The 21318-nt window shown below is 44.4% G+C and overlaps 1 protein-coding gene across 1 annotated transcript in view; it reads right to left on the minus strand.

Annotated features, from left to right (window-relative positions):
- Nucleotides 1–474: 474 nt before the first annotated feature.
- The window catches only part of CACNA1G (calcium voltage-gated channel subunit alpha1 G), a 128893-nt gene continuing 108049 nt past the window's right edge, over nt 475–21318 (minus strand). Inside the window, exons 31-40 of the mRNA XM_062592076.1 lie at nt 20693–20826; nt 19166–19236; nt 18812–18890; nt 18595–18716; nt 17308–17652; nt 14798–14938; nt 11434–11568; nt 8102–8291; nt 5475–5644; nt 475–1329 (exon numbers count right to left, since the gene is read on the minus strand). Of these exons, the coding sequence (XP_062448060.1) occupies nt 475–1329; nt 5475–5644; nt 8102–8291; nt 11434–11568; nt 14798–14938; nt 17308–17652; nt 18595–18716; nt 18812–18890; nt 19166–19236; nt 20693–20826 (2242 nt within the window). The remainder of the gene's footprint in view (nt 1330–5474; nt 5645–8101; nt 8292–11433; nt 11569–14797; nt 14939–17307; nt 17653–18594; nt 18717–18811; nt 18891–19165; nt 19237–20692; nt 20827–21318) is intronic.

Below are 21318 nucleotides of genomic sequence, written 5' to 3' on the forward strand. Positions count from 1 at the left end.
GTGGGATACATTTCCTCTGTAATGCACTAATTGGCTACATTTTGTGCTTTGCAAAACAAAATGAAATCTAAACAAAACAAAACAAAAAAAGAGAAGGGATTAAATATATATTTTTAGGTTAAAATATTCATAAAAACCAACTTTATCTCAGAAATATTCTGAGATTCTTAAAATAGAAGAAAATTAAACGAGTCTTTAGTCACAAAATGTACTACATCCCGCAATGCTAGATTCAATTAATTTAATAAAATATAATATACATATAGATTCTGCACATTGTATTGCTTTTACCTAAGCAGAACGTATGCTTAAGTAAGCGTGATATAGGTTAACCACTCTCTTAACCAGCTGGTTCTTTAATCTTTCTTTGGAAATTTTTTACCCAGTGCCATTCTGGAATACAGTTTTTTAGTTTCTTTTTTTTCCTCTATTACGTGAAAGAAAGAAAACGTTTGGCACCAACAGAAAAGTAACTCAGGGGTCCATTTCAGTTTGATCAAAGGAAAAGCTAGGAAGTGTCAACAAGTCTTTCTTTGGGGCTGGAGATGTTGACATACTGTCCGGAAGCAACGACTCCCCCGTATCCATCGAATCCTTGGACTCACAGGATGGTGCACGCCGTCTCAGGCAACTGTCTGCGCCGGCAGGTGAGATGCTGTGAGGTCCTCTAGGCAGCAAACTCTGTCCATCGGGTGGCTCTATAGATATACATGGGGGGCTCAGTTTTTTCTTCTGCCGCATTCCTTGCAAGCCTTCCATTTCACTTACCACCTGACTTATGAAGCCAGAAGAGCTAGATGTGGAATGGTGCTGGGGGCTGTTTTCCATGGAACAAATTTCTATTGAATGTCTCCTTTGATCATCTAACCAAGAGGGTGGTTTTTTTAGAAGGCCCTGGGTGTCTACACTGTGGTATTTCTTCAGGTCCTTCAACATAACATTGCCGGTATTGCCTATGTTCCTCTTGGGCGAGAGAGGCCAAACCTCTGAACAGGCACTCGAGGCTGTACAAGTTTCTGAAGTGAAAGGCTCCGAAGAGCTGTTTGTTTCAGATACTTCTTGGTCCACTGAGTCTCCAGCTGTCTCTTGATACGAGTCTGCACAAGCACACGACGCTGGTGCCTGCTTTGAAATATTATACTGGTTGTGGGAATGCTGCTGCGTACGAACGCTCGCCCGGTTCCACGCAGCCAGGTCACTCGCTCCTGTGGGCGTCAGAGCACCAGGTGACTCCTCCTTGGGCATGGCGGGGGCGGTTGGGTCCACGAGTTCACTCACCTCCACGTGCACGTTCTCCTTGCTGTCTGAAGAGTCATTTCTTATCGCCATCTGCATCGGAGTGCAAAGGGATTGGGGAGGAGGGGAGTCGCCGGATAAGAGAGACAGACCAAACGGAGGTTAGTAGGAGCAAGGCGTAACGTTAACAGGGCACCAAACTCCGCCAAGACACCTCAGCACAGAGCCACAGACACCAGCGGCTCCTATAGCTCAGCCTGCACCACGGGTGATAGCCGTTCCTGGGCCTCGACTCTCTGTGTTTATCTCTGGGTTTATCCTCACAAACGTTATGGCAGAATTTGGCCCTTTCTTTGCCATAAATGGTTGACTCTCAGCTTTCTCCTCTGAACTGAGGAGGAGCACAAAAACCAAATACCCTCACCCAAACGTAGGCATATTCTTGTTATATAAACTATGACGGTCTCCTGTAAACCCCTTTATAATTTTACCAGCCCAAGTATGAGTGGGAGAAGGAAGTGCAAAGAGCCCCGTATAATCCCTTCCCTTCAGCTCCGGGGATGCTGAGGACCCGGAGCAGGATCTCCAGAGCCAGCCCAGGGTTGGAACATCCTGGGGCAGAGTGGAGCCTGCCGCCCTCACGCCGCCTCCCGTCCCGCCGGCGGTGCGACCATCGAGCCGAGCACCGAGGGCACGGCACTGCGGAGACACGAGGCATGGACAGGCAGCAAAGTGGAAGAGTTTGGTTACTTGGGAGTCACAGGATTTTCAGTGAAACCCTGGCCCCTTGCATAAGGTCACTGAATTTAGCTTGCCATTGCCTGCTGCAGGACTACATATTTTGAAGGCTTCATCCTTTCACTGCACTGCATCCCTTGTCAGAAGAGTTTCTAAATCTGCCATATTAACTAGCCCTGAAAACCAGTGTCTTGAGTTTGAGAAGACTGTTAAATAACCTTAAAAATTAAAAGTTTCTTGAAGAAGTTTGGAGGAAATGCACACAGCCAGTCTCAGTCCTTTAAAGTCATCTAAAGCCATGAAATTCCTCATACCAAAGAATGTTTTTGTGACAAATCTACTCCAAATGATCATAGATTTTTTTTATAAAAATAGTTCCAAAAGGATCATTTGAGCCAAACGATCTCTGCTCAGGCCAAGCTGCCATCAGCTGCAGTACGTACACATGCGCACGAACAACCACCAGCAACTGTTGCTGCATCTGCACATTGGGCTCCCTTTGTTGTCCATGGTAGTTGGGAGAATATTCAATATGGCAAACGTTTTTGTCCAAAACTAGTGAATCCTTTCTAGTTAAAATTTTACAGCATCATGCTGGTAATTAACCATAGTCAGATGTGAAGCTAATTCTGTGTTCCTCAATGCCAATAGTTTTAGTGATTGTTTAGGGAGAAAAAATCATGTACATACCCTGACGCATAGGCCACAAAAGAGTAGAAGACAAAAGCAAAAAAACAATTCTTGTTGTCATTGCTTTTGCTTGAACACAAACCTGTGATGTACACAAATGCAATAGTAGCCACCACCAGTTCTTTCTTTTCCAAAAATACAGGCATCTTTGGTAGACATTAGCAGTGACTGCTCAGATAAATGTTTCACCGACTCATTTCAAAATAAAAAGAGAGACCTCCCCTCCTCTGGTTTGACCATCCATCGTTACATTGGTGTATACCCCGGTAGCAGCCATAATCTGGTGTAGTCCTGGAACCAGAACCAAAATCAACGTGGTTTTAATTCTCCTGGAGAAAAGCCCTTGTGCAATGCACTGCCAAGGAGCCCGGTACTCGGTGGGGAGCTTGGCTTTAAATGTTCTCTCCAAGCATCTGATCCGCTAATCTTCGTCTGTAAGTGTATTGCTAATTGTCAAGTTTTCCGGAGTCTAAACTGCGTGTTACCGTGGGGACCGTGTCCATGCTACAGCACTCTGAAGGGAAAGGGAGGTTAAACACACAGGTTTTAGCGATGGAGGAAAGTGCACGGACCAGGAATGTGGTGGACAAGATTTATCTATGCACAAATTAAGGATGGGGGCAGGACAAGGGGGGAGGGAAAGGAAAGAAAGAAAAGAAGAAAGAAAAAAAATCAGAATTACATGCAAAATAGGTAACAGTAAAGAAAAATGGGTACTGCAAATCAAAATGCTTTCCTAGTTTGGGCTATGTGATGAGCTAGCAGAGTATTAGGGATGGTGATAGGAGGAGCAGAGCAGAGAGTACTTGAGCAAGCAGCTCTGCCAAGGAGGTAAAGGGAATTTGGCCTCTTTAAGGACTAAGTTTCAAAGTGTTTGGCCATCCGGTTTGCCACTGACAGGTATAAAATGCTGGCAGAAGGCCACAAACTTCTCCCCTGCCACAGATGTTATAATGCCCATAAACATGGGCTAGTGACAGGCATCCTAAGCCACGCACCTCTCTGAGCGTTGCTCAAATTCTACTGAACTCAGGTCAGAAAGATGAACACCTGGAGGGTCAGGTCAGCGTAGCTAGGAGCTAGGACCAGTGCTCCCAAACCTTCATGCTTAATGCTACACAGTCCAGCCAAGAGTTTTCCAGAAATCCCAAATTAGATGCTAGCGACCCTGAAGTGGCTGGTGACACGCTGGCATGCAGCGAGGTCCTGGTGAGGTTCTGCTGCAGCATCTCTAACTTTCGGAGAGATGTGACTGGTCCGTGGACAGAGCTGCTTGCTGTCCCAAAGCCCTTTTCTTTTTTAAAAAATCACTCCAGGTTCACAGTACGAGCAGAGGGAGGAGGCAGGGGAGTGAATTAATGTAAATATTGAAAGGGTTTAAGAAAAGGAAGCCTCCGTAAATATGAACAAAATTAAGGTTGGGGAAGATGGCTAACCTGCTAATTTATTCTAGACAGATCAGTTCAAAAGAATGGGTCTGTTATTCATTAGAAGGCACGGGAGGATGGTTACGAACTGGAATCATGACATCAATTAGTTTCCCCATTAGTGGTGATTGGGATAGTGGGCCAGCCCTGTGCAAGCGAATACATGCTAGGAATTCCTCTTGTCAGCTTAGTATTGCAGACTAATGTAATTGTTAACCTTGGTACTTCACATTTGTTTTTAGAGCTTAATGAATCAACTGTCTAATTTGTCAATGTTGATTAAAAGATGAAAGAAAGGGAAATATTTTCATTTGGGAAATAAATTATTTTTGCAAAAAAAAATAAAAGGAATGATCTAGGCTGTGTATATAAAACCAGACATAGAAAATTACTGAGGAAAACAGAGTTCAGGAATCAGATATGCCTCTGGTTCTGACCCAGCAGCACAATCAAGTATGTTTAAACACATGAGAGACAAGCACAAGTGCAAGTATTTTACTAAAAGATAAATTTAAACTTATGTTTCCAATTAAGCAGATTGGAATCTTTGATTAGATCTCTCAGATCTTGGGTTGAATCAGGATTTAAATCAATGTGAGGCAAAAAAAAAAAAAAAAAAAAAAAAAAAAAAGATAAAATCAGTTACAAAATGGAATCTGTTCTGTATATTCTCAAGTTTCACCTTTTCACCTTTCAAAAGCACATAGAAGATTCAAAAACCCAAATCCCACTTCCAACAGCACCTTTGGCCTTGGGAATGTAACTTCTTCCACTGATTTTCATTGTGACACAGGGCGCAAAATCGACAGAGTATGTTCTTAGCTAGTCCCTTTGCTCTCACAAAGTGAAGTGTCTCGATAAAAAACTAAAAGATCTTAATTTTCAGTTCTCACTCTAAAAATGGCATGCTTTCCGTGAAGGTTTTGCATACGATAAGATATCCAGCTGCCTTTAAAACAGCAATGATAGTTTCCCCCTTTCAAGAAATCTGTGGAGCCAGGGGAAGGGTGGCCAGGAACACAGTCTGTAGACACCGTGTCCTTTCAAGCACTGAGAAAATTGCAGCAATTAAAAAATAGTTCCCTGAACCCCAAGGTGCCCTGGGGAGCATTTGGCAGCATCTACCAAGTGGACAGAGAGAATAAAGTGCTAACAACCTGGAGAACATTTAAGCACATTGCCAAAGGAGATGATGCCCATCACACACAGCTGTTGAGCTTCTTGGATGGCTTTCAGATCCAAATGCGTCAACCTTTTTATTATTTCTGTAGAAGAATTACAATTCTCCTGAGGTTTCTCTATGAATCCCTCCTTGAATTTACAGTATGGTTAAGCTGGTATCGTGGCATTATAAAACCTTAGCAGGTTTGTAAGTCTGCTTACCTGTCTGCGGAGCAGCCTCTCAGCAGAAGGGGAGTGCACAGGCTGGGAAACCTGCAGCTTGCTCTCTCTGACCCAGTGATCGTGAGCTCTTATATGATGAAAATGGTCTTTTGGTATTTGCAAGAGAGAGCTGGTGTCTGCCGGCTGGGACTGCACTGATGCCTTTGAACCTTGCAAGAAGGAGAAGAAGCAGGAATGTGAAGTGTCCATCTAGTGATCACTTCCCTGTCTCAGAGACCTTCCAAAGAAAACTACTACTTTGCATCTTGGACCAAACAGGCATAGCAAAAACACCAAATTCAACAACCAGCTCACCATGACAGGGAAAAAATGCCCACCTACTAATAAGTTATTCCAAAATTGTCCATTATTTCATTTTTCTTGGCATTTTCTCCTGATACATCTGGGACTAGCTCCTGTTAAGAATGGAAGATTATGAGCTCGAAGTTCATCTGGGCTGGCAGTTTCTACATGCATGATTTTGAAAGTTTCTAGAAACGGATGTCTCCACACCTGAGTGGATCCAGAGACTGACTACAAGGCTCTCAGTCCCAGAGTGCCCACAGGAAATAAATGAAAGCAAACCGCACCTGGCAGCTTTCAAGGCTAGTTTTGCAAAGCATCCCGGGAGAAGGCAATACATGCTCTACAGCCTCCTTCTGACCCTTCGTGGCTGCTGGCGACTTCTTCTAAAAGGTTTGAAACACTGCATGCTTCCCTTCCCCCCCCCCTCAGGCCCAACATTTTTCAAAACAATTCATTTAACCTGGACTGCATCCCAGAGAATCTCATTTGTCCTGGAATCCTTCCCAGAACAACAGCCCCATTACGAAGGAGTATTCAAACAAATACCTCCTGCAAGTGCCAGTGTTTCTGACAACAAAACCTTTCGCAGCTTGAAATATTGTGGCTTAGTTGCTGTGATTTATTAGAGACGCCTGGCACCTTTTGCTCTCTTTGCAGCACTTTACAATATTACCAACTGTAAACAGGTAGGGGGGCTTCCCCCCGGCAAAGCGGTGACATTGGAGGAGGAACAGAACAGCAGTACACGTGCCAACATTCAGCCACCTTGGGCACCTTGGAGCACTTTGGCACAGTCAAGACAACTGGAATTGCACCAGGAGGAGAAAAAGACAAGCGTTTTAAGTGCTTAATAGGGCTGTGAATAAGACACTTTACCTTTCCAAAACGCTCGTCCCAGGTTTCAGCAGAACAATTTTTCCCGTGAACTCACCAGGGCGCAATGCCTGCCCCCTGCAAGCCCTGCTGTCAGCCAGGGCTGCTGAGTTCTCCAAGCGGAGAACTGGAGAGTGCAATCTTGGAGAAAAGAGGAAAGCAGAAATCACCCACCTTCTGTTTGCGAAGTAGGTTTTGCTCAAGACAGGACAAGCGCATCCAAATTAAGGGTCAAAAGCAGAACACTAGAAACTCCCCCTGTTGCAAATGGGCTTCTTCTCTAAGGTCAGTGATTATAACTCCAGGGAATTTCTTGGCTGCTATAGAGAGCCATAAATGCTGGCTCCACTGAAACTAATGAGAGTTTTACCATTTACCTTAGCAGGATTTGACCAGGATTTTACCCACACCTTCTGCATTGTGTACGAACATGCTCTTCGCAGTACTGCACTTGACCTTGAAAATTTCATGTTATGGCAGGGACTTCTCACAACTCCAGATTCATCTTCCTTCACTGTGTCTGCATTTTCTTTCTGCTGTTCAACAGCCGCTATTCATCCAAAGTCTTATTACTATGCAAATTTCGACATCTTATTTCTAATCTGTTCAAATCTGCAGCCGTTCTGAGCAGCGCTGAAATTATGTTCTGCTTAGAAGCCTTCAAACGACAATGCTCATAAAAACTTCTCTGTCTTATCTGTGACAAATGTCTAAAAACGATGGCCTGCTACAAGCAAGAATTAAAGACGGCTACATCCACTAACCAGCAGCAGGTAACCCCGGCACACAGAGCAAACGAAAGCACATTGATAAGGGCTGGCAGCCAGCTGCAGGTGCAAGCACCTAGGTGGTGCACATTTAAAGAGTCCTTGCCATCTGCAGCATGCTGTAACCAAGCATCTCTCTGAATTGAGCCCCGAGGCATACATCCCAGCCGCACACACTGAGAAGGACAACTCTCCACGCACGCATTTTTCCATTCATCTCACACCATCTCTCTCAATTTGGCACATTTATGTTCATTTTAGAGACATTTAGAGACATTCTTTCCCCCTTTTTCACAGATGTTCCCATGCAGAGCTTCCAAAACCTGCTAGAATACAGGTCCTGCTGCAAAAAGACAGACACAAGAAAATACTTTTCTGTTGCAATTTTTTTCTCATGGGCCATAGCTGCTCCAGGTGAGACAGATGGAGCTGATGAGCACTTAAGGACCACAACCCTGGGGGAGCCAGGCAGAGGGGACCCAGCAGGGGTCCAGGCCAGGTTCTCACTGTGGCATTGCCAGAAAGCTCAGGGCAAATTACAGGTGGTGGAGGGGCTTTTCAAAGCTATTTGACAGGTCAGGACACCGACACCTAGCTGGAAATGCAAAGCAACGCGATGCTTCCAGTTGAGTACCTGGGAAAGATGCCAGCCTGATCGTGCCGGAGCGGCGGGGGCCGTACCTGAGTGTGCTTTGTGGCACGCGGGACTGCGCTCGCCCAGGGACGCGGCGCGAGGGCCGGCACCCGGCGCCTGGAACATGTAGCTGTCGTTGGGCAGGGAGTGGGTGCGCCCCACCGAGGGCTTCCTCACGCTCAGCAAGTCCTTGCTGGGAGACAGGGTCAGCGCGTCGTTTCTGGAGCGGAGATCTGCCTATGGGGGGGGGGGGGCGGAAAAGAAAAAGTAAGGAAAAAAGCAATCACGGAGCTGGACAAGGAGAAGTGCCCAGAAACCCTAGCGACAGCTACTGCGATCAGGATGGCACGATGGGCATGCACACCGCCAGTATGTACAGGTTGCACGAATGGATCTACCAGGAAGCTACACCCCTCCTTTGCTACTGTCACTAAACTGTCACACAGGATGATCCACAGCCACAGAGGAAGCAACACGGCAGTAATAAACCATGACTATTTCAGGGAGACGTAAAGAAGGCATCATGCCTCAAGGCCCAGCGACGGTCACGTGCTTTGCATAACTTTGCTCCTTGACAGCAGCAATAAAGCTCGGTGCCCTCACCAGCGAGTCAGACTTTTGCAAAGGTGACTACAGTTTCCTCTTCTAACAACCCCCCCGCCTAAAATCTGGTTTACAGAAAATGCCCTCTATTCTGGCTCCCAACACAATCTTATTGGTTTTTGTCTCACATAATGAATAACTAAACCCATTTTATTGAAAGGGATATTCAAACCTACTGCTTCAGGATTAAAGCCGTTCTCTAATTAGAAGGGATCTAATGCGAGAGTGGGTTATTGTATATGTGTTGACTGTGGAGCTTTTGCAGCCAAAGTGTCTTGGAGTGGGCAGCCCCATATGCAATATTGAATGAGGTAGATTTAGGTCTGATTTCATAAGGAAATAGCTCCATCCCAGAGCTTTCTCTTGGGTATTCTCGTGTTTGACAGTATTGCCAAAAAGGGAAGTGAAGTCAGCTTCCCTGTATACTTCTAAGAAAAGAGTTATTCCATCTTTAAAAGGTCTCTGCTGAAAATCAGCAAAATCAGATGTGACACTGTAGTTCAATACAGTATATAGCTGATAACTGCTTTTGGAAAACTTTAAACCTTAATTCTGACAAATCTTCCACTCACTCAGTGCACCACTGTTTTTTCTGAAATAGGTGTTCTGAGATTTTTCCAGTTCTGTCCTCCAGTTATAAAAACAAAATTTCAATGGGATGTTCTGTATACACAGCAAAACATGACAAGATTGAACAGAATCTACAAAAAGGAAAAAAAAAAAGGAGGATAAAAAGAAAAATAAAGCAGGAAGACCACTGTTGTGAGTTTAATGAAGGAAACGCACCTTCACTGTCACGCAGCTTTACTTTCAGTCCTTGAGACTAGGCTGATTTAGACATAGCCCGGGTAAGGCGAGATAACAGGGGCAACGTGCTCCAGCTATCGCTCAGAGCAGGAGCGCGAGACCTGTGCTGGCAACCCGGAGATGTGGGTTTTGAGAGCCTCTCTCTTCCTCCCTTCCCCACCTTCCCCTTCAGGGCTGTGCATTCATATTATTTAGCTTTCATATGATTTAGCTTAAAACACTGAAGATGGCCTGAAACCCAAGGTTTCAAGTTCAAAACCATTTGGATTTGAACACAAGCATTTGGATTCAAGATCCTCTCCAAACCCAACCTTTAATACTTCGGGTTCATTGGCAGGATCCACCACCACAGCGGGTTCCAGTTTCTGCTCATCTCAGGAGAAATCTTGTGGGTGAACTTCATGCAAACCAGTGAAAATGGCTGCAAAATGATCTCCTGAATCCAGCTCCCAAACAGAGCAGTGTGAACACATGACTTTTTGGTTCACTGGCAGTTCTGAAAAACAAACTGTTTTGGCTTGACTGAAAATCAAATCTGAGCTTTCTGTGAACCAAAAAAAAAAAAAAGAGAAAAAGAAAAAAAGAAAAGAAAAAGAAAGAAAGAAAAGAAAGGAAAATCCCAAACCAAAACTATTTTGAGTCAACTAAAACATTCTGTTTGAGATATTTTTCAGCTAAAACTGTGTCTAAAGGAAGTATCAAAATAGTGCATTTAGAAAATATCTTAATGAAAGCTTGCAGTTTTTCAGGAGTTTGGGAAATTGTTTTGACCAAAACACTTTGTTGGTATGGACACTAATTCACAAAATGTTTTGTTCAACCTAGTTTTACATTTTTTTTCCGGAGGAAAGAAAAACATTAAGTTAAACATTTATCTTGGCTACACTCTTGAGGCTTTATTATATCGTCAAACCCTTTTGTCTAATCTAATTCAAAACTAGAACAGTTCTCTTCTCAGTCCCTCTCTCCAGAATACTCTTCAGAAAACTGATTTTGAAACAAAATGCCCCATACAAAATGTTAAATACAGTTTACAAAATCTTTTGCACATGATGCCATGAAGCATGATGGGAAATATTGTCACGGTTTAAAGGAGATGTTTCCCAAACAAGTACTAATTAGGATGACAACCAGCTAGAATGGCAGGAAAATTTACCAACAACACAAACATCCAACGGCAGCTACGTGGACAACAACAAAGAAAACAGGAATGGGGCCAAAAATGTTGGAAGAGGAGTTATGTCTGTTGTACAGCAGAAAAAAAGCACTCGACTGCTACACAGCTAAAAATGTCTAATGTTTCAAAGAGGAGATGGTCAAGACAGGGTTCAAAATACTGGTCATTTAATTCAAAAAGACACAAAATAAGCCAAATTTTATGTGTGTATGTCTGTGTGTGAGAGAGAGAGAGATGACTGCTAAGAAGAATTCACAGGAAAAGTGGCATCTTTGAGAGATCCCAATCTGATATTTTTAAAATAAACAGTCTGGCACCAGTCACGCAAAAAGCCTTGTGATGCCTATGTTCCTAAAGAAAAACATCCAGTGCAAATGCCAGGATCGCAGATGACCCCGCTGCAGAGGACACATGAATCACTCGCTCATGGGTGTCTCTTCACTCAGGATCACTGATTTGTTTCAGATGCCAAGGAAATTTCAGCCTTGACGCTTTCCAAAGCTTTTTGTTGTTGTTGTTTATTTTACTTGTAGAAAGTACTTTGTTTTTACATAAGACACCAAAGGAAAAATAAAAATAAATACTTGCTCCTCTCATGGAGCCAACTTTGCGGACAGGAGTGCTAACAGCCCAAGACCTAATGGCATTAAGGACAACGTCCTGTTCAGAGAAAATGTTGGTTCTACTTAGAAATGTGCTTGAACTGCAAATGCCATTAGGCAGGTACAGAGAGGTGAAAGCAGTATTTCGAACCCTGTAAACATCAGACTATACAGCAACCAGTGTATGTACATTGCTTTCCAGAGCATTAAGTAAGTGTGTGTTAGTATCATCAGGGAAAGAGTCATCCGTCAGAGCTAAGGACCAGGACTTTTCAGAGAGAATATCTGACGTCAGAGACAGAGCCTCCATCTCAGCTAGAGGGATCTAAAGGGAGAGATGATTAAGCATAAGAAATCAGGACACAAATCTTTAGAGAGAGAGAAAAAAAAAGTATCATTATCTAAATAGCTCTAGACACCACAGCAATATCCCTACACTGGGAGTAGCTACATCATGCACGTTGGTACTGGGGACAGTCTTAAGCAAACTGAGTATAGGGAAGAAAAGAAAAAGAGTGGAATAGGCATACTTAATGCTTACTGATGAGCTGCAAAATGCTTACTGATGAGTTGTAAGGGAGTTTAAAACCACATGCTAATGCTAGGATTGTATTTTGTTTTCCTCCTGCATAGGTGAGGAAGCAAAAGTAACATCACATTAAACTAGAGATATTCATCCTTCTAGCTGTGATCAAATAAAAGAGGCTTCAGGATCTTTAAGCTTCTCCCTAGTTACTCCTATTCCAGTGGCCATGCTGCTGTTTTCTTGGCCTCTGAGCTAATTTGGTTGAAGCCTCAGAAGATTCCCCGACACCAACACCATTTCTGAGGTGGTGCATGGAAGCGGTGTGTGGAAGATGCCTTTCTCAGCGCTCTGGGGAGCTTATGGGGCCTCTGCCCTCTCTGCGAGGCAGCTATGACTGTAATTCACTTCCTGAAGGATAAATGGTGACAGCAGGGTACTTAAGGCTTCATTCGAAGTCTGGAAAGGCCAGCAAGTGCCTTCCTGATGACTTCAGTGGGGTTGGGCCTGCTAAAGAGACCTCAGTGCCTAGCCTGTGTAAGCACTGGTAACTGTCCTACTCAGGATTCCACCCACGTCTTCCAGTACCCAAACGCCATCTCAGATCTGGCCCCTGATGGCTTTCTCAGACTCACAGCAAGGCCGTGGGAAAAGGCATTGCAGCTGTTGCACAAACACTGTATGGACATGCGGTTCTTGCACTAATGTTTCCTTGCTAAATGCATTCAAGTAAAACATTGATAAAGATCTCTCCCTAGGCACAGAGCTCTTTTCATAGGAGATACAATACATCACTGCAGGCTTCGGAGCGAAGGGGGAAATGGAGATTGCAGTATCCCCTTCAAAGCAGAATCACTGCGACAAGCACCTCAGAGGCAGATGTTGACTCAGAAGCAAAGGCTCAGTCTTCCTAAAATCCACCCCAGGTATCTAGCTGGGAGACTGGCGTGCCCTCAGAGGGCGGCGCTGAAGAGAACATTTTATAAGGTAACATGTGGATGTGGTTCACGTGTGCAGTGGCCTCCTTGTCTGGACACATCCCAGGTGTTTCCTTTTAGTTTCCCATTTCTTACAACTGTTTTTTAAACTAGAAAAAGTACTATTTCTATCTTATGTGCTTGAAAAGCCTTTCAACAGCAATATATCTTCCAAGAAAAGCCGTAGAGGCCCAGATCTGTGGTATGTAAGTTGTCAAAGAGTTGGATTTCCTCACTCTTAGAAATGACTTCAGAGGGGCCAAATAAAGCTGGTGATGAGTGAACCCAGGCTTAAAAACATTAAGTTTTGACAGGCTCAAAACTCCATCTGAGACAAATTAGAGGGCCAGACCCCTCTCAGCACCTTAGATTTGATACCTTGTCTCATGTGGTTGCCCACTGTCAGTGGAGTGAGACTTCTCCTGGCTTCCCATGGGCTCCCCAAAGGGGCACCTGGGGGCAGAGCTGAGGAGTCTGCCAGCATGAGGAAGGCAATCCTCAACAGGGACCAAATCTCCAGAGCTGCCGGATGCTGGGAGAATGGCTGCAGAAGAGCCTGGAGGACACCAGCAACTCCAGCCTGGTGGAATTGCTCCACTGGGAGTAGTTACTACTAGTCAGGTTGCTCTCAGTGAGTCCTAAAGCTGCTCTAAATTCCTGACTTGCCTGAAAACATGACAAACGTTTTCACAAGCCAAAATGTAAAGATAAGCCCCCTCCATCACCCCTCCCTTCTCGAAAAATTTAGTTTGAGTCAATTGAAACATTTTGCTGGAAATGGATTCAATTATTTGTGTAATTTTTTAATTATTAAAAAAAAGTTTTAACTTAATTTTTAGAAGAAAAAAAAACATTGCAAACTTGAATGCTATATTTTTTCATTACGAAAATGTCAAAACAAAACATTTCTGCTGCAACAGCACTACGTGGTGAAAAATGTTGTGTCAAAAAATTTCCAACCAGCTCTCGCTGAGGTTCACACTGTCCCCAGCCGCCATAGCTTCCATCTCTAGTCCTCTGACAATTCTCAAAGACAACCACTTCCTAGAGCTTAAGAGACCTCACTGATAAGTGATATGCAGCAATCAGAGGGCGATATGTTATCCTGCTATATAAAGATCTGCAGCAGGACTTCATTTTACCTAAGCTTGTTCCTTTTCTCTAACGAATCACAGAGTTGGGTAATTTACAGTGTCAGTGAGCCCATAAATAAGCACCCTGATGTAACATGAAAAATTCTGCTATTTTTAGCCAGAAAAAAAAAAAATGGAGTTTGCTCAATTCTGACTGCAGGAAAAATTGGTATGTTTGAATTATCATTATGCTCACTGCTGTGATTTAGGGAAAATATTTGATCGAAAGAATAATATATATGAGACCATAGGAATTTTATTCTAAGAAGTAAGTGGACTAATCTTAAATAAGGATATTACAGTATCTATTCAGGAAAGCACTGGAGCACACAAGTAGTTGGAGTACATCATTAAGGGCTGCCTACCTTCCTAAATTCGGTTTAGACCAGAGATGAGGATCTAGTTTACAATGACCCACGTGCAAGAAGCCTCTTCAGTAAAATCATGTGGAACTGGATTTTCAGGCAGTATAAGTAAGTACAAAACATAGAGGTCATGTCATGATCCCTATTCACTCCGGCTCTACCTTGGAAAAAACACACAGTGTACTCCAAGCTCTGCAGCTGTGTCCCTGTATTGCTATGGGAGCCCTGGTTAAGAGCAAGTTAAAAAGAAGAACCCCACTGAAGGATGAAGAACAGGCTTCATACCTTTTCCCACAGTACTCTTGAACAGTAAGAAATTTCTCATTAAATTGACTGTGTTGAAGAGGAAAACTCAGTGCCTGTACTTTTGCTCTTGCATCAATATACAACATCATAAAATAATGAGATATTAACTTGACTCCCACAGAAAAAGTCAAAACGACTTATGCTTCAAATCCCTCTGACTATATTACACAAAGCAAAGAACTTTAACTTGACCTACTAAAGGTCGAACTGAGTTTGGATGGAGACTTTGCAGGAAATGAGGAATATTAACCTGGTTCTCAGAGTTGTAATATTCGGGAGCGGGGAGGGCATAGTGATGGCACACAGAGCCTGACAGGTTGTCCATCAGCTTCAGCTCTCCTTCCAGAGATTCCTGGATCAGCAGTGATATGGTATCAAACAAGTGCCTTTCCTAGGAGGGGTGGTGGTGTATAGCATGTAGAAAGATAAAGTAGGCCAAAAAGAGAGACAGAGACAGAGAGAGAGAGAGAAAAGGAGGCACAGAGACAGAAACAGAGAAAAGAAACATTGTAGAAACCCTCCCAAAAAGAAAAAATAAAATAAAAAAAAAAAAAAACAGAATAGAAGGGGAAAATAAAAAACAGAAGCATTGAGGGAGAACAGCAGTAACGAAACACGAGGGAGGGAAAGGTGAGGCAGGAGAGGAGAGAGAACAGTGCAGTAATATCACAGTCAGAAGTGAAGCTTTCTCAGACATTAGCAGAGACGGGACCGCAGCCGACTGCCCCGGGAACCACACGATGCTCCCCTTCAGGCCCCTCTTCAGGCATAATTCTCACTCCGAGTGAATATAACCCGTTACTCCTGGTACCCGAGCTGTACCGTAGGGCCATTCCAGCAGCGCTGCGATACTCGGTGCTGCGAGCGTCTGCAGGATGCTCCCACCGCAGGACGCTCCTGCCACAGGACACTTCTAAGATTTCTATACTCGCACCTGCATTTTTGAGCAAGAGGACCTAGTATGTGACACCTAAATCCCTACCTGGGGTCACATAAATTGAAGTAACTTGTCCTGAAGAGCATCCTGTCCATGAAAGCTTTAGGTGCCCAGAACTGACACTCGCTGAGCCATTAATTCACGTGCCAGCCGAGGACTGAGGCTCCTAAGTTCTCACACCAACTTCAAACCAGCGAGCCTTAGCACATACAGTGGAAAACCGCTTAGAGCAGGGTCTAACTTTCACAGACAGCATGGCAGCAATTTAAGAGTTGCGCCTTTCACGTTGAGAGTGGCCAGTACGTACGATGAAATGATGACCGTAGTTACAGTCAGACAGCACACAGTGCAAAAACCCTGGGGTACAGGCAAGCAAAAGAGCATGCTGACCACACGACCTTGCAGGATCGCATTCTGGGAATTGTATTCCTCTACTATCGTGTTCAAACATCAGGTTCATCAAGAAGATTTTTTGTCTGGGAGAAAAAATAATCAGAATAAAATCAGGTTTTCAAGGACTTTGGGTGAAAGAGCGAGAAACAGGCTCTGGAAATTTTGATTAGAATAAGCTCTTTCCAACGCCGTCTTCAGTGAGGACTGGTTTAACAGACTGAAGAGCTGACTATGTCCTTCTCACTGGTTTGTTTTAAAACAATTTTATTTTTATTTATTTATTTAATTATTTATTTATTTTTGCCCAGGGTAATGATGTAGGACAACAGCACCGAGGAGTTTGCCAGTATTCTGTTTAACATATATAACAACAGTAGGGAGAGACTGTTTCTTCTTAGAGGATGTAATGAGTCTGGATTTCCCCACATTACCCTGAACTCTCTTTTCTTACGCCAGAGAACAGCCTTGGACTCCATCTCAGACATCAGTGACTCCTAACGGCACTAGAAATTTCCAGTAGCTTAGGAATTGAAAGAAAGCTTAAATGGGGATTTACTCTGTCTCACCCTTGGACTAAAGATCATAAATGAGTTCTTCATGCATTAGAATACTCATTAGTCCACCCCAGGCAGAGGCCAAGATACGCTGTTGTGAAATCATGATGTAATAGAAGCTAATGATGTCTGTGTAGAATTTAACCCAATTTGCAATCAGCTAGACTAAAAAAAGACTGGACCATTCTTCTTTTATAATTCTGGTTCAGTTCCCTCCCAAGGACCTGTCTGGGTCTTGACCTCACCTCTCATTCCCCAAACTGTGTTTTGGAGAGACTTGTCATGACTCATTGCAGCTACCACACTACAGCCCTGCTCCTGCTCATGGGAGCTTTGCCACCAGTTCTGATGAGCCAGCTTTGAGCCCCCTCTGGATTACCATACCTTTAAAATAATCTTCTCTTACAAGCTTGATTGTGGGGATATATTTTGAGCTGAGGTTGTGTAAAACAAATTTAATATTTAAGCAAAGATTAGGAAAGCTTTATTCCTCTTTTATGTTATGCTTAATGGCTTTCATTAGAAAAGCAAGCATACTGCAGTCATGATTTTGCTCCCACAAATGGCCTATCCCAAGCTCTGGATTACAGCAAATTTGGAGCTAGTACTGGACTTGGTGGCTCGGTGGGCACATCTCCATAACAAATGCAATGCTCTTCACCCCTGAACAGATGTGTCGTGGTGGTATGGAGACCTGACTAGGGTCTCTTCCTCGGAGGATCAGTTCCCACACCACACAACAATTAATCAACAGACAGCGAGGAATACAACCCCTTGACGTACTGAACAACCATTCCCTCATTACTGACTCGTGCATGTCTTCCCCTAGCAAATAGGCAGGTCAACCCCTCTTCACCCTCCAACTGAGATTCTCACCACAGGGTCAACTAATGAGACCTGAGAATCCACCTTGATTTGCAGGGAATTGGTGCATCCTTGAGGGCTCTCGGGTCTCTCTCCACCATTGCTGCCAGTCCAAACAAAGATGTCTGAGGGGCTGCGCTGGCCTGGAGTGATAGTCTTCATTTCCATCTCCAATTCTGCTTCGAGCTCTGCTTCCTCTTTAGCCTCCTTGTTGCTCTCCTCCAAGTGCTTCATGAGTACTGCAATCACCACATTAACCAGGACAAACTGGGCCGTCAACACGAAGGAGACGAAGTAGATGGGTGAAATGACAGTGTTGTAACAGGTGGACTCTTGGTCGCAATCTCGCAATGTGTCCTGGCAACAGGGAGAGAATGATGGAGGAACATGAAGAGGTGCCAGTTAGCCAGCATGGACCTAGTTCTGCTTTCTGGTCATTTGGCTCAAATGGATTCTCCCTCCATACAGAAAACACAGAAGATTTGCCATTCTGGACATGAAATTTGCTAGTGTTAGTCACTAAAGGCAGGCTCAGAGAAAACTGCTCATGGACATGTGTGACTATAGACACCCACACGTTTGTACTCCCAAAGGCCCAGCTCATTCCAGCGCCTCAGCTTGGAATGACCGATTTACGAGGTTAGAGACCAAGTACACCAGAGTATGGCAGACAGATCTGGGCACAGCAGGGCACAGCTACAACCCACCAGCTATTGCACAGTAGCTGGCCTTGCAGACGCTCCTTCAACCAGTTAACGCTCTTTCATTAAGAGTTTAGCTACCTTTCATTTAGCATGGGCTACAAACGGACAGAAAAACAATTCCTTCAGAGGAGCTTGTGCCCCGTGTGTTCCTAGAGCAGATTTCTTCACAGTAACGTGCCTTGTGGCTATATCCTGCTAGAGACTCTCTTTCAGAAACGCAGGATCTCCCAGGGAACAAATACAAATATCAGTGATGATAGGAACAATAACCGGAGACTTTTAAGGAAAAAAGACCAAATGAACTGATGCTACTGGAGAGATGAGTTCCTTTTTTTCTCCTTTGTTTTAAGCTGCTTTCTCAGGGAAGCAAAGGGAATATATGGAGTATGCCAGAAGCCTGCAAATACAGGCACTGCTTTGCCGGGCAGGAGGGAGAAGAAACGTTAGAGACTCTGCCCAGTGCACAAATGAGCAGCCGCATCCTGGCTGCAGGATGTGAACGTCCTAGCTGCTTTCTGTTACTGGTTTGGAGCAGAGTGGATGGCTTCTGAATTAAGCAGTAATACACAAAACTCGTATTTCATTGGTCTCTTACCTTCATTATCCCGTTCCAGTTGTCTCCTGTCGATACTCGGAAGAGAGTCAGGAAAGCCATCCCAAAGTTTCGGAAGGTGGCGTGCCTTCCCAGCCCCTCGCAGGGGTGAGTGTCGTCGCACTCTGCGAGACCAAGCGGAAGAGCCCCTGTTAGATGCAGACCCTTGCTCAGCTCCCCACCACCCAACGCCCCGGGGCAGAGGAAGGGGAGGACTCACCAAGGTCTCCAAACAGCTCCACTCCAAGAGCTGCAAATATGAAAAACAACAACATGAAGAGAAGACCCAGATTCCCCACCTGGAAAGAGAAAAAGACATGGGGAAAAAACACACAGAAAAGAATATTCATTGATTTTTTTGTTCCAGACCTGTTTCTTGCTGTATTCTTTAATCCAAAACTTAAATCGCTTGAGGGGAAAAATGACCTCAATGTAAGGACTGTATCTCAGACTGAGCTTCTGAAGGGAAATGGGATTCTCTAATGACAGTAAAGATAAAATGATTAGCATTCCTCTGCAATAAGAAATTAGCTCTGGGCCAGACTAGGTGGGTTTTGATATGGCAGTAGGTTACCTGGGGCAGTGCTTGCATCACGGTGTCCAGCAGGGCTCTCATCCCTACAGCCATCTTCAGCAACTTCAGCACTGCAGAAAACAGGTTTGCAATATGGTAACGGCAGCATTAGCATAGAGGCACAAACTCAGTCCCTCTCACAGGCGCCACGGATTATAGGAAGAGAAATATGAAATCATGTCAAGTGTTCTCCATTAGCTGCTATATTTCCAGGCCTTTTTACAGTGCTCTTGGTTGCTTGGATACTATTAAAATCCTGTGAATAACAGCATCACCTACCCCGAGACTTTGAGAACGGGTTATCGTTCTGTCTGGCTTTTTCTTTCCCTCTTGCTGAGATGGGCAATTTGACACCTAAGCAGGAACATAAGAACGGCCATTTCACCTGACACCAGCTACAGCTACCGAGGGGAATAAGGAGGTTTAAAAGGTACAGGCATGCTCCTTTCTCAGTCTGCTTTGAAGCTAGCAATTACGAGGAGCTCTATCCATCGGTGGCCTTTTATACTAGCTTTGCAGTTTGCCTATTATGCTTATTTCCAGCTTGGGTCTTGAGCCTAGTGCCAAAACACATGCCAGGGAACATCCTTTCCCCACTTAACCTATGCTGGACCCATTTCTTTTCTTCCTCTGGTTAATTAATTCCCAGCTCCAGGGTTGCTTTCCCACTTCCATAGGCTACCCACATGCGTATATGATTCACTGAGGAACTGATTTACACATCCTTTCCAGAAGCTTGCATTTCCAATTGGAAACTGCACATATTTTTAATTCTGAAAGGGATCCAACGCACACGAAAAACACTTTTTTTTCCCTCCTGAGGCACAGCAACCATTTCATTTCTTCTTTAGCTCCTTCTTTGCTTAGATGAGGATCGTAATCATAGCAATAACGCCTCAGAGCACAGCGCTGCTCTTCAGGAAGGCCCGGGAGCCATTACCAAGGGCCCGACCTCCGTGGCGTTTGCATCCGCATCATCGGGGCCTGCAAGTGCTCAGTTCTGAAAGATCGGGCGCTCAGGCAGCTGGCTGCACAGCGCTGGTGGCTCTTACACTACAGTTCTGAGGGGACAGATGGATGCAGAGTGACGAGGCACGTTCTGTCACAAAGTGACGAGATGTAAAGCCCCGCGGGAAATACATGAGATGCTTGTCCTTTAAAGCCTGTGTACTCTATCACGTGTTCCGAAATCCTGCTTAAGACACGTTTCACTTGACAAGCATGCGTCTCCAGGTTCATCTCTGGGAGATGCATCCACAGCTATTTCTTTTTTTTTTTTTTTTTTCCCTACACTCTCGGTCTTCAAGCTCCCTCAAGATAGAAACACATAGTCAGCTGGCTCAGCTTTTTGGCTCCTCTCAAGCATTTTCCCCTATTGTTCTTTCATTTGTTTACAGATTGTTGATGCCAGAACTGCGCACTTTGCGATGGGGATGTGCCACAGAAGCGTTTCCCAATAGTTAACTCTCTCCTGGTGGGAACCTGGCACCCCTCAAACACAAGCCACTTGAGCTTTATTTGTCTCACCTCGAGCGATCCTGAGAACCCTCATGATTCGGATAATAGTGGGGTTAATTGGTAGCGAAGCATTCACCTCTATCTCCTCCAAAGTGATACCCATGATAGACAGCAGCACAATTGCCAGATCTAATTGGTTCCATCTGGAGACGACACAAAGTGAAGTTTAACATCTACTAAGAAGTTGGCAATGGGAGGTAGCTTGTTTCACATGAATTCCAGGCATTTCAGTGGTGCTAACACTCAAATGAATCTGAAGCATTTTTCTGAGGGTATTATACAAAAGCAGTTATGTTATGAAATCATTATAACTAATACAGTGCATTATAATATCAGCTAATTCCAAAGATATTCTTGACTGAGGGGAAGCAAAAGCAAATGCAGGACAGATTTTTCTACCAGAGGCTGCAGACCTCGGGGCGGGTTGTGCATTAGCTGTTTGGCCTATTCTAGACACGACACTCGTGGACCTCAGTGTGGGACTTGCCCTAGAAAGATTCAGACCCCGTGCCCAATCATTGTAACAAAAATCACACCGGGCAAGGGAAAGACGCAAAGGATTCGTGTCAGGATCTGAACTGCGGGGGGCCGAGTGGGATTGTTTCCCCAGCAGGCTGAATAACTCATGTCTAGTC

Source organism: Rhea pennata, chromosome 19 (assembly GCF_028389875.1).
Source record: "Rhea pennata isolate bPtePen1 chromosome 19, bPtePen1.pri, whole genome shotgun sequence".
In the NCBI taxonomy this organism is placed as follows: Eukaryota; Metazoa; Chordata; class Aves; order Rheiformes; family Rheidae; genus Rhea; species Rhea pennata.